Source organism: Morus notabilis, unplaced genomic scaffold (assembly GCF_000414095.1).
Source record: "Morus notabilis unplaced genomic scaffold, ASM41409v2 Scaffold1633, whole genome shotgun sequence".
Lineage (NCBI taxonomy): Eukaryota > Viridiplantae > Streptophyta > Magnoliopsida > Rosales > Moraceae > Morus > Morus notabilis.
The window spans coordinates 167029-181770 of record NW_010357002.1 but is presented as its reverse complement, the minus strand read 5'-3'; the positions used below and the strand labels follow the sequence as shown (position 1 = coordinate 181770).

The 14742-nt window shown below is 31.2% G+C and overlaps 1 protein-coding gene across 1 annotated transcript; it reads left to right on the top strand.

Moving 5' to 3' along the window:
• The first annotated feature begins 7334 nt into the window (after window positions 1-7334).
• On the top strand, window positions 7335-9947 carry LOC21392754 (probable esterase KAI2). The gene is given in 3 exon segments (XM_024164028.1): window positions 7335-7884; window positions 9161-9319; window positions 9321-9947. Coding segments are annotated over 3 exon segments (795 nt in total). The 5' UTR covers window positions 7335-7495; the 3' UTR covers window positions 9568-9947.
• The last annotated feature ends 4795 nt before the right edge of the window (window positions 9948-14742 follow it).

Genomic DNA, 14742 nt, shown 5'->3' with positions numbered 1-14742 from the left:
CAATAAAAAATTTTCAGAAAAAATCACATTTAATTTTTTTACTATAATAAAAAATTTTAACATATCAATTACATCTCAACTCGAATTAAAAACTCAAATCAGTGAACTAAATGATCCCTTAAAAAGCATTGAATTTTGTTAGACCAATCTCTACAACTCTGGCCACCGTCCGTTCCATCTGAATGAGAGAACATAAAAAATCTCCTGGCACCGCCCAGGTTTTGAATGAAAGTTCTGAATAGTTCTAATGCCCAAAATCCAGTCATGGCCTTCTCTTGGGCCAATGTTTCTTTTTCTTTTTCTTTTTTTAACATCCATTATAGTGTTATCCTCTATTTTTAAAAGTTTTCATTTACTAACTTAAATTTTAAATTCGTCTCATTTAATTCCGTACTATACCTAAACAAAAGAATAAAAAAATAGGCGTTGCTTACAAATTTCCCCCCTAAAAAATAGGGGTGTCTTCATTTGCCCTCTACCATTTAAAATGGCACAAAATTGGTCCCCAAAAACTAATCAAAAATTACAATTTTGATACTTTTGTCAACGAAACGTCAACTTTTAAACAATTTAAAGAAAAAAATCGCAAATGCTTCCTCACTATAACCCTCATATCGTCTATTTTCCTCACTCAGAACCCCCACGGCCCACCCATCGTCATTTTCCTATAGCCTTTTATAATTGAGTTACGTGAGCCACGTGTATTAAAAGCTATTAAAAATGCTGAAAAAACACGTTGGATTAAAAATTCTAACATCTCAATTTAAATGTAACACAAAGTTTTTAATTCCTCAAGTTTTAACCCTTTAAGTTTAATAAAAAACTTAAGCAAATTTAGTAAAATGGAGCACATTGTAATAATTTTATAAATTCAGGAGGTTGATTATCAAAAATTAAAAATTTGTGAGCAATTTACTAAACGACGGCAAGTTCAAAAGGCAATCGGGCTAAGAACTCCAATTTAAATTATAAAAATAAAGTGAGACAACTCTACTCATCCGGATCCGGGGTTAAATTTAAAATTAACCCAATTTTGGTAATATTACCTAAACAACCATTAGTCACTATTAAAAAAAGATAAAACTCGAATTTCAATACTAAAAAATAAATAATCCGTACTTCAGAGCTTTGGAGCTGGGTTTTATGGTTTACGGGAGTTAAAATTCTTCTATTTCAATGGAATAAATTCTCAAAACTTCTCATTAACTCTTTTGTTTGTACTGTTTGTTTTTAAGCAGTATTCAAATGGAAATCGTTCAATGTGATTAATTTAAAGTTTAGAGATGTAAAGTTGAAATTTTCAAAATTAGAAACAAAGCGTGAAAATGAGTGTTTTACGGATGTAAATGGAAATCATTCAAAAGTAATATGTTTCCTCGTGTCCAAATAGATTTTAGATAAAAACATGATAAAAATCACTTTGATACTATGTATTTTTCAAGAAAATCACTTTGATATTCTGTATTTTTCTACAATATTAAAATTTTTCTACAATATTAAAATGGTTTCTTGGCCTTTTAAAATTATCATTTTTATACACTTAAACTTTGAAATGTAAAATGTCTCTTTTTACCTTTTTTTTCTCTTTCTTTCAATGGTCCCAAATTAGATTAAGAAAAGACTCAAAATACAAGTGAATATTACTCTTATGCTATATCAATAAATAATTTATCAGAATTTTTTTAACTTTTGAATAATTAAATAAAGAGGCGAAAATGGTATACAGACCTTTTTTATGTTCAAAAAATCAAAATAATATTTTTTAAAACATGAAAGTATTATTTTAATATTATTAAAGACACAAAGAATATTAGAGTGATCTCTTTTTTAAATGATGATAATGATGATGATGGTGATGATGATAATAGTAATAATAATAATAAATAAGAAATTTTTTTAGAATTAATATTTAAATTTTAATATGAAATTAATATTGCCTTATTTATTCAATATTTTCCTTTTTGTTTAAATTGTTTAAGTTGATCTATTTTAATAGAATGAAAGATATTATTAAGGGGGTCAATAATAGAAAGATTACCTTTATAAAAGGGCAATGTTAAACTTTTCCCATTAAAAAATAAGGCTTTTTTTTTTTTTTTTTTTTTTTTTTAATTTTAAAATTTTCCCTTAAAAAAAAAAGGTTTTTTTTTTTTTTTTTTTTTTTTTTTTGTATGGATACTCTCCCAACATTTGAATTTGGCAATTTGGTCTTATTTAATTTATTTTTTTATTTTTATTTTTTACAATTGACTCCTTTAGCTTAAAATCTTTGCGATTAAAGTCGAATCCCAAATAAAGTCAGTTTTTTGATAATTTTAAATAAGTGTATTTTAAGGACAATAAATGTCATTTATCAGCCTCAAAGCATCTGTTGAGGACAATAATCCTTAAAAATCAAGAGTTGTTTATCAGACTTGATTGTGTTCGGACACATTAGATGATTTTAAAATTAATATAACTGAATAAATAGAATGAAAAATGACCTTTGTTGCCCTTATCAGATGCTCAGTGCGTGTCACATGATCAGAGTCATCAAAAGATAGACGCCGTTTTTAATTGAACCTTAATTTTAAAAATTTAAAAATTAAAAGGGTCAATTACTAGAGAAAAAAAATGTCAGAACTAAATTGCTAAATTCAAAATCCGGGAAACTGACGTCTATGCATTCTACAAAGAGTACTACTCATGCGTGCGTGCAGGTAGAGCTCCTATCGGCATTGGGCTTTTGAGAAAACATGGCAACTTGATGCTGCACATGTCCTCTCCAAACGGGGAATTGATCAATCAGCCAACGATGCACGTGATGATTACGGTTGCTTCCGAGGAAAATTATGGCCCCCATGTGAAATTAATAGTGCCTCACAAATGCTTCCTTTTTTTTTTTTTAAGGGAAATATTTTAAATCAAATAAATATAAACAATATTATCAGTATGATACCTTTTTCATACGTTAGTATATTGATAAATCAGATTTTATGTCTTTTAAATATACATAAAATTATGTAAAAATTAAAAAATACATAAATTTAACAGTTAAAAAATTTAACATTCTGATACGCCTGACGTACTAAAAAATCTCCTTATTAATATGGACAATCAAGACCAAAATACAAAAGTACTATCAGTATACTCAATGAAAAGCTCAAAGAGAATAGACATGTACTGAACTCTAAAAACGGACACCAAAGTAAGTACATCAAAATCAAGCATACACATTACTTTTTAAACCTCTACAATCACTGAAAAATTTCAATCTCGACCGAAATAGAGAGACTCGTAGCTCCAAGATCACACAATACACAGCTAGAAAGCAAATATAACGAATTGAAACACAACATAACAATATAAAACAAGAGAAACACCGCCAAATTAAGGTGAAGACCATCACTATTACAAACCGCAATAGAGAGTAAAATCAAAGAAAATCTCCAACATTGTTGAAAAAACTTTACACTATGTTTGGTATGATAGAAAAGTGAAAGGAAGGAAGTGAGTAGAAAGATTATTATATGAAAAATGATAAAATTTGTTGTTTGGTAAGAAGGAAGAGAGGAGAGAAAGGAAAATATGATGGAAAAAAATTATAGTGGGGCCCACCATTTTTTATCTCTCTAATATTTGGAGGAAAACTCAAATCCACTCATTGATGATTAAATTTACTTTTGTGTCCCTATTTTAAAATCTAAATTAATATTAAACAATTGATAAAATAATCATTTAGGCTATTACATTATACCAAACACTATAAAGGAAAATCAACTTCACTCATTTTCTTCACATTTTCTTTTTTTTTTATGTATTTTCTTTTTATTTTTTTTTCTTTCCCTTCTTCTAAACAGAGTATTAGTGATGAGACGACTGATAAAAAAAGGAAAAAAAAGTACAACTTGAGAGACTTATGATGTAGTCTAAGGCCTCGTTCACTTCGCGGATCCAAGTTTTTAATTCGAGCTGAGATGTGATATTTTCTGATAGTTTTTTACTGTAAAAACCTAAAACTGAAAATTCGAATCGGTGAAATGAACGAGACCTAAGTTTCACCTGAACAGAGGCGTGTAAGCCCCACAAGCCACCACCAACGTGGTAAAAAAACCTCACAATATAACCACAGGAATTCCACTATTGCGTAGATTGAATCCTTGAAGGATTTTCGATCGTCGAGTGTTTGATGCGCCAATAATAAGCACTACAAACCAAGAGCCACGGACCTTTGCCCCATCTCTGGTTCGCCCAAGGAAAGCTTCACGCCACACATGGTCCCGTCACTATAAAGCCCGCCGTCCAACGAGTTTGGGACTTATATTTTAGGACCACGAACCCATCGACCCGCCTGAGTACTGGTTCTGGAACTTTGGTCATTCCACTTTCCTTCAATCCTCTACAGGTAGAATACTATGTTTTGACCAAAGTTCTCAAAAACGCGCTCTTGTTTATAAAATTATTCAATATTAGTCCTTACGTTCATCCAATGTCAAAATCTTGATAAAGCACATAAAATCTACATGTGTTTTTTTTTTTTACTTAAAATTTAATTTTATAATTTTACATCTTAAGGCATGACTGCTAAGAAAATAATCTTTTTTTTATCAGATTAATTTTAATAATTGAATGGATATAAAATAACTAATATACAACAATTTGGCACATCGATGACCTGTTGTGAAATGTTTTAAAAGTTGGGGACTAGAATGAAAAAAGTAAAAAGGGCCGGGTCTCAAAATATGTACCGGCCCGCTATTCTACCGAATCCAGGGAGTGATAGTTCAGTATTTCTTCCCTTAAAAAGACATAAATTTCAGAGGGATTTCTTTGAGTTCATCCCCATCCCATATTCCTTGAATCCGGAGGAAAACCAAAAGAAAAGTTAGGATAAGAGATAAACTGGAAAATGCGGTCCAACTTGGCGTGATCCACCGTGAAACTATACCTCTGAGCCACTAATTCTAAGTTTCACCGCTTCCATTATAACAAAACAAATAATAAAAGATGACAAAACAGGAACAAGTAATAAAAAAATCTTCCCTTTTTCTTTATATAAGACATATATATATATATATATATATTTATTTATTTATTTTTCTGTGCCTCTTCTCTTCACTAATCGATCTACCTCTTCTCACGCCCATTGAACTTGGTGAAGTCCTAATTTCAAAATGAACATTTGATAAGATTTTATATTTTCTGCTTTTGAACTTTACGTAACATATACGATCATGTTGGTCAACTTGTTGCGCTTGACGTCTTTTACTGATCTAGTGGTGTTGTTTTCGGGATGATCTTTGAACTTTTTGAAGGATTTATTTTTTCTAATTAATTTACTTTTTTTTTGTAAATGTTGATTGACATAATTTTGGCAAACTTAATTGATTGACATACATGCGACTTCTCTCACACTTTTATGGGTGTTTTCTTTTATCTCTCTCCCTCCCTCCCTCTGGTTTGTTGAATTAGGGAGTCTCTACATGAGACTCTTTAAAAAAAAATCGGCAGGTAGAATACTATGTTTTGACCGTTAGATTAAATTTTTAACGGTTAAATTTGTGCAGTTTTGTATTAAAAATTTACACTATGCCGCGCAGAACTACTATTTTTACAGATCTGACTGTTAAAAAAGTAATTTAAAATTAAAATAGGGTGTTCCACTAATAGTTTTTTTAGAGAGTTTCACTATAAAAAAAGCCATGAAATAAATAGTCAATTTAACTCGTGGAAATTTTTGTTATTTCTTCTTTGGTTGCTAAACATTTCTAATATTCTTCTTAACTTGTTAGTGATTAGCAACTATTCATTTTAATTTAATAGTTATTATGATAAAATTTTAATTGGGCTTATCATTATTGTCTAATATCCAATAAAAATAATATATAACGAATTTTAAGCCATTAATTTCACTATATATACGAACATATTTAGCTAGTTCATACCTCTTGGTAAGTAACATTTCTAATATTCTTCTTAACTTGCTAGTGATAAGCAACTATTCATTTTAATTTGCTAGTAATTACTAAACAAAGTTTTATTGGGCTTATCATTATGGTCTAATAGATATAAAAAAAGAATATATAACGAATTTTAAGCCATTTTACTGTATACATGAGCAGATTGCTCATTAGCTAGATATTTTTTTTTTCATGGTTGCTAAAATGCAATTTGGGTTTCTGCAATCCTTTTCATTATCTACGCATTGATTTCATGACACTATGACAGTCCTCATAATACCTGGCAAGGGCTTTTTTTTTCCTCTCTCCTTGATTACACACGTGTCACTCTATATCTAAGTAACCGCATATTATAACTTGATTTAAAAATTTTAAAATGCTTTTTTAGTAACTTATTGTGTTTTAAATTCATTAAATGACGTGACAAAATAGATATAGCAAATGAACATATAGCACTCGAAACAATAGTATATATTAGAACCAAAAAAAAAAACACAATGCACTACAATGCTGTTGGATTTAAACATTCCATAAGTAATGGTTATATTTTTTGTATTAAATAATCGTATTAGAATTAATATTTAATGTCTGATTATTATTGATTGGAATCTTTTTTTTTTTATTGAAATTATTTGGAAGTGCATGTCCAACTAATATCTTGCTTGTCAATCATTTTCTAGCACTTTGTGTTGGTATTGTGGAGAAGTTCCATTATACAGGTCTACCAATGACAGAAGTTGGAGAAGTATGCACTTTGGTGAAATGGAATGCCAGGTCCAATATACTCATATTCCACATATCTCCTCCTAACATTATTCCTTAATCATGAAAACTACAACCTCTAATTTTTTAACATTCTTCTCAAAAACCCACAAGAGAGAAATTAAAAAAAAAAAAAGAATTTTTCTAGTGAGTTAAAAAAAATAAACCATCAGTAGTTTTTTATTTTTAACTCTTTGATTTGTATTAAAAACTATATATTTAGCATAATTTTTAAAATAATATGATTTTAGTTAAATTCAGTTTTGTTTTTTTTAAAAAAAAAAATCACTGATCATTCATTTTTTTTTAGAACAGAAGCTCAAAAAAAAAAAAAAGAAGTCAATAAAGCACCAAACTCCTTAGCCCTTCTTAAACATGACCCCTCGACCAGTGCAAATTAATGCCAGTGCAAATTAATGCCAAAGTCGGTACATAACAATAAACTTCCCGTAAGTGACGTTAACCCTAAAACAAAAATATCTCCTTCTGAAAAACGAATCTACTCAGAACCGTTGGATTTAATGACCACAAGTTGACAGCACAACAGCGTTGACTCCATAAAAAAAAAAAAGTCTCAGTACACTGTCGGCTAGACAACAAAAACCCGCCCCCAAATCCTTACTTGTGCGGTGGCAGTTATCCCTCGTCTCCCTGAGAGAGAAAAAAAAAAAAAAAAAACGCTTCCAAGTTACAAGTCCAACAAAGAAACAAAGGAGACGACAGACAGACAAGACTCAAAACAGTCTAGCGGTTTTCACACGATAAAAAGAAAAAAAAAAAAAAAAAAGAAGAAGATGGGAATAGTGTCTGAAGCTCACAACGTGAAGGTTTTGGGCGGTGGGAATAACAATAATAACAACAATAATCAGACGATAGTTTTGGGGCATGGATTTGGGACGGACCAGTCGGTGTGGAAGCACCTTATACCGCACCTTGTGGACGAATTCCAGGTGATTCTGTACGACAACATGGGCGCGGGAACGACAAACCCCGAGTACTTTGACTTCGACAGGTACTCGTCGCTGGAAGGCTACGCCTACGATCTGATTTCCATACTGGACGAGCTCCAGGTCCACAGTTGCATCTTCGTCGGCCACTCCGTCTCGGGGATGGTCGGCGTCATCGCCTCCGTCACGCGGCCCGATCTCTTCTCCAAGCTCGTCATGATCGCCGCCTCCCCGAGGTAGATCTCAATATATATATCAAATATTTTCAATTTAATTATTAATCCCCTTTTGATTAGTATTTTATTTGGTTCAGGAGTCATTTTTTAGTTTATTATTATAGTTAGTTGGGAGTTTTTGTGGATTATTTTATGTAAGTTGGTAACACGGCGAATCAAATTAGTAATTGTTTTTTTTTTTTTTTAATTTGATTTTAAAGAAAAAAAAAGTAGGTCACATTTGCGTGTAGTCAAACCATATATTCTAGCGGCTTCTGAGTTCTGACCGGTAGCGAACAGTAATGGTATATAAATTTGCTAATTTATATGGTATTTTTGTTGGTCCCTTCTATTAGATGTTTTTTTTTTTTTTTTTGTCTATTATATGATCTTGGTGATTTTTTTTTTATCAACTTGTCTTTTTTTTTCTTGCTGAGAATCAAATTGTGTAGGTTTAACAAACTAAATCATCTCCATTACTCTAGTTTCTAAAGATAAATTCCAGCACATTTACATTTTTAACCTATCCATTATATGATCCAAAAGTGACTTTTTCTTCCTACTAAAGAGTCTAGGTTTAACAAGCTGAATCTGTTCTAGGACTCTTTTATGTTTTTATTATTATTATTATTATTTTTTTTCTAAAGATGAAACCCAGGACGCTATTGTAGAGTCGTCCATTATTTAGTGGCATATTACACTAGCTAATACAATTTGGCCATAATCATCTTTTTCTTTTTTCTATTTTCTGGATTTAATAAGTTAAACAATTTCTAGTTTATCGTAATTAATGTGTTCCAAATTATTCTTTTTTTTATGGCCCAAATTATTCTTTTTAGTTGCAAATCATCACTTGAATGCAATAACAAAATATACAATATATTAATAATCTCTTGAGAAGTACTTGACCTGGCAAAGAATTGTCGTACACCCTAGCATATGAAAATTGAGATTGTAATATTGTTTCAAAAAAATTGAGATTGTAATACAATATTTGTATTATATAAAATGGTTTGAACGGGTGTAATTCATGTACCTTACACCTCTTACTTCTATATGCTACTGTGGTATATATATCTCTCGTTTTTACATATATGTTACTGTTAAGTCTCTAAAGACTCCTTTTTTTTTTGGTATAAATTATTAATTTATCGCGCGGAGTTTTCTTCTTTTTTTTTTTTTTTTTTTTTGCTGAATTATCGCGCAGAGTTCAGAAACATTAATTAACATGAGCTGTTGTAGATTCCCTAGTTTATTTCATCCATTTTATTGGGGGGGTACTTGTACATGTGCGCAGGTATCTGAACGACGTGGATTACTTTGGAGGGTTCGAGCAGGAGGATCTGGACCAGCTGTTCGACGCAATGGGGAAGAACTACAAGGCCTGGTGCTCGGGTTTCGCCCCGCTCGCGGTGGGCGGCGACATGGACTCGGTGGCGGTGCAGGAGTTCAGCCGTGGGTCAGACCATTTTCCAAAGCGACATGAGGCAAATCCTCGGCCTAGTCTCCGTCCCTTGCCACATTCTCCAGAGTTTCAAGGACCTCGCCGTCCCCATCGTCATCTCCGAGTACCTCCACCAGCACCTCGGCGGCGAGTCCATCGTCGAGGTCATGTCGTCCGAAGGCCACTTGCCCCAGCTCAGCTCCCCGGACGTTGTCATCCCGGTGCTGCTCCGGCACATTAGATATGACATAGCAGCGTGACATGTAGTATTTCTGTGTGTACGTAATGTAATGTTGATTTGTAGGTTTAATTTGCTTTTTTATTTGTCTCTTTGTTATGATTCTGGCAGCTAGTTAATATCTTATCAACAATCGGTCGTTTTCGTTGTAATTTTAGCTAGTACTGATTGTTTATTAGGGTTGTTAGTTTAAAGGTCGATCGGCTGCAGTTATACTTTAATTGTGTGATAAAAGTCAACAAGCACCGATCAATAATAATGTCTTTATGGATCCAAAATGTGGGGTCGCCTCTTGGCTGTTAGTTGTCTAGTCCAAATAAGAGAAGTATAATTATTACTTCTCTTTCGAAAATTGTTATGATTTTGTGTTTGTGTAGGTTCCAGATAAAGATTGAATTGTCTGTTTTGATTTTCAATGCTTCAGGCTTTCGTTGATGCATGTTCATTGATATGTTGAAAAAGATTTTTTTTTTTAAATTTATTTTTCGTTTGTTGGCAAGAGTTGAAAAATAGAATTTGATCAGATCATCAGAAAAGATGAAGGATTGAAGAAGTTGACTGTGTTTTTTATAATGTTGGGCATGAGACTCAAGTTAATTGTTTCATGGTTCATTTTCATGTGGTCCGAGGAAAAATTGGGAGAAAGTGGGCCTCTTTTAAGGGGAAAAAAAAAAAAACAAAGAGAAAAATGAGAAAAAAGATAAGTAAAGGATGTGAAGAGGAGATTAAGACAAATTGTAGAGTTTGTGATTCTGAAAATAATTAAATTTTTACAATTTTCTTAAAATCTTTATTTTCTCTACATTACAGTTTATTTTTTATGGGGTGTGTTTTTTTCCGATACATAAGAATGAGCCTAAAACAGGAAAGATGAAGAAGTTTATTGTGTGTTTTATAAGAATTAACATAATAATAATGACGCTAGCGACCACTTATTGTTGGGTAGAGGAAAGCTCTTTACTATTAGAAGCGTAGGTCTTATTTATTTCACTAATTTGAGTTTTTTTAATTCCAGTTTTGCTACAGTTAAAAGCTCTCACAAAAAGTCACATCTAACTTTTTCTGCTATAGTGAAAAGCTCTCACATAAAATCACATCTCAGCTTGAATTGAAAATTCGAATCGGTGAAGTGAAGGGGCCTTAGTTTTGATTTTTGAACTTATGCCAAAACTCCTCAACAATGTAGAATGAGGGTTCTTACAAACGAAATTCTTCGGTGCTCAAGTCAGCAAGGTAATGAAATCAGAAAAATAATTATGAATTAGAAAATAAAAAAGCATACCTCTTCGCTCACACTTCTCCCTTATAGAGGCTCGAGATTACGTGAAAAATTAGGGTTTAAATTTTTAATCATGTAGTAATCCGCATCGATTTCGTTTCAACCCTTGATCAGATTTTGTCACGTCTTTTTAGTAATCGGGTCTTCCTCTTACTTATACATCGTTCTATACCCTTGATTAGATTTTATCACGTCTTTTCTGTAAATCGAGTCCTCCTCTTATTAATAAAGCGCTCTATTTTTTTATTTATTTTACAATCTGGTCATGCATTATCTATAGAGCCTTATTATGTATATTCTAACATATTAATTCTCGCAGTCTGCAAGCTAAGATTTTAAACGTATTTTGGCGATTTACTTGCTAGATGCTAATTTTAATATCAACTTTTATACTAACTTTGAATTGTTTTCTTTTTATTGTTATCTTTTTATTACTAAATGAAATAATAATTGATATAATAATGTTAGTTCACCGGTCCATCCTAAAAGTTTAAGTTATTAGAAAGTGGACAAATAATAATTTTATAATTTAACACTTCCCTTTATATGTGGGCTGAACAATGACCAATCGTGTGGGTAAATTAATTAGAAAGGCCAACACGTTAATATTTAAGCCCGATAAATATTAAAGACCCAACACATGTTGACAATTTAAATATAGATAAAAAGTGTAATTACGAAAATTTAAACTCAAGACCTCCTACTCTAATTTACCTCCGTCTTTCCAGCAGCGACTTTCGAAAGAGTTGCACAGCCACCGAGAGATACGTCCTCTTCCTTTCCTTTGATCATCTCTGTCGTGGACAGATCTATGCTTGCGAAATCCGGAGTTATAACAACATATCATTAGTCATCTTGTTTCTGTGATAGTAGTTATTATTATTATTATTATTATTATTTCTTGTAACTATTAACTACTCTGGTTTTAGTCTTTAGAACATATTTTCACCCTTTTGAACACATGCTATTTTTTATTTCTGAGAGAGTGTGAGAAAGAAGGAGGAGGAGAGAGAGAATTTGTAAATATATATATATATATATATGTGTGTGTGTGTGTGATTGATTTTTAATTTATATCGAGAAGAAAGTAACTATGAAAAAAAAACCTATCAAAATATGAAAAATAACTTATATGGTATGAAAGATAAGATATGAAAAATAAGTTAGATTATGAAAGATAATCTATTGACTATAAAAAGATAACCCATAAAATATGAAAAGATAATATATAAGATATTAGTGTCATAATATAAAATTTAAAAATAATGGCAGAAATAAAACAATATTTTATTTTTTATTGCATTTTTGAAAATTTCCCTTCAAAACTAGTACAAAAAATTAAAATTAATGTTAATGTCTCCATCAGCCTTTTATTAATCCGAAAACCGTTGAATATTGGATTAAGAAAAGAATATAATATAGTTTTTTGGGCAATTTATCCCGCGTGGGGTTTGGTTTAGCTTTTTTAATGTGAACATAGAAGGCACAACCTTCATTTTAAAACCACAATCGTTTATTCAAAGCAAAACAACATTGTTTTGTATATGTAAATGACATTGCTATTTTTAGAACATTTCGCAAAAATGAAACGACGCTTTTTTTTTTTTTTGGGGTCAAATTTAGGGGTCAGTGCTAAATAGTCCCTAACTTTACACCAAAACGCATATTAATTTGGCAAAATTATAGTCCTTATGTTGCATCTGCTTTAAAATGTAAACGAAATAGATAACTTGTTCATGTACCATATTTAAGTGTGAGTAAATTTAAACATTTTCAGTTGCTCTAAAGTAGGATTAACTCGTTAAAACAGAGTTTGGTAAGGTATTCATATTTTGCTTTGGACTATATTTATCTACTAAATTTTAAGGGCTTTTATAACCCACCACGCAAGATTTACTTATGTCTCGTTCACTTCGCAGATTCGAGTTTTCAATTCGAGCTGAGATGTGACATTTTATGAGAGCTTTTTACTGTAGCAAAAAAAGTTAGATGTGAAATTTTCTGAGAACTTTTTACTGTAAAAATCTAAAACTGAAAACTCAAATCGGTAAAATGAACGATGACTTTATGTTTTTATCTTATATTTTCAGTAAAAATAGTACTTCAGCAATGCAAATCTAAACTGAGCAGATGAATGACATTATTCAGAGGTAGGTAAATACAATCATGTTACTTAAATAAAAATATCTAAAAAAAATTAATATTAACAATTAACCAAAAAAAAAAAAAAAAAACCAAAACACCATAAACCCCCCCATCAAAAAAAAAAAAGCAAGAAAATTTTAAAAATTATGTGTGTTCTTTTGTATGACTTGAATTCTCATGGTACAGCAGTACAGGATAATTAAAGGCAAATTGTTTGTTATTTATTTAATATTAAAAAATGATGTATTGTCGGAAAAAAAATAGTCTTGTTTTTTTCTTTCTTGTGTGTAAATAAACATCTTCTTGTGTACATTTTCTTGCAGACTATCAATAGAAAACTCTGTTAATGAAGAAGACATGCGTCTCTTTTTGCTCTCAAAAAAATTTGTCTGCCCTTTACTTGTACAAACGGGAAAGCATATATACTTGCATTCTTTATGCACGCTATGCTGTTTCTGATTAATAACCACTGTTTTAGCAAAGCTTCAGAGTCCAATACCACTTAATTTATAGGGTAAATTGTACAAATAATCTCCAAATTCTATAAAATGTGACAGTTTAGTCATCAATTTCTTTTAACGAAACGAACCCCAAATTATTTAAAATGGTGCAATGTAGTCTTTTTCGTCAGATGTCATCCAAAAAATAACGGCATAATAACCTAAAAATGTGACATTATGATCACTTATTTCTTTATGGGGTGATTTTTTAGTCCCAATCGACTTTAATAAGTTAGGATTTAGTTTTTATTTTTAGACAATATTGTCTTTTTCGTCAGATGTCATCCAAAAAATAACGGCATAATAACCTAAAAAGGTGACATTATGATCACTTATTTCTTTATGGGGTGATTTTTTAGTCCCAATCGACTTTAATAGGTTAGGATTTAGTTTTTATTTTTAGACAATATTACACCCTTTTAAATAATTTAAGGCTCATTTTGTTAAAAAAAATTAAGAACTAAACTTTCACCTTTTGACAAATTTAGAAATCATTCGTGCCAATTACCCTAATTTATATTAAAACTTTCAATTGAAGATTGGTTATATATAACCATTGTTAATATCGGATAAAAGTTCACCAAAAAAAAAAAAAAAATAGAACACTTGCCAGTTGCCACGCCGGCAATAATTATTTGAGTTGAAAGAGACAAACCAGCTACAAAATTAATTTTTTCTTTTTAATTGATATGGATAGGAAACAGTTATTTGTTGACGAATTTTTCCTTCATATAATTAATATCACAAAATTTCCTAGCAATTCTGCCGGAGAAAAAAAAAAAGGAAAAAGAAAGGCATTAAACTTGTTACGCGCGTATTCAGGAAAGAAAAAGAAAAAAAAAACTTGTTACGCGCGCAAACGTCCGTGGTACGACAAGTATCCAAACAAGGGGCTTGGGCTGGACCCAGTTGGTGTCTCTCAATGAACACGGGAACATAGATTTATGCATTTCTTAAAGAGGAAACTTGAGCAGCTTCGCATTTCAACCCGCAAGAGGACAAGTGAAAGAGTTACAAAATATTATTTGTTAAAATTGTTCCCGCCCATTAAAAGATGATCTGCTAGATTATCATAGATAATTTACAACATTTCTCTTGAGCCATTAATTATTGGTTGTTGATCAACTGTCGTCAATGAGTAATCTACTAGATTACCACCGACGTCGTCGGAGACTAGTCATTGGTACTTTCAATTGCTTGTTTCATGCTTGGAAAGAGAATGATGTGTGGTTTATGGAAAATAGAAGCATGGCTGACGGTATTGCTATCTCCA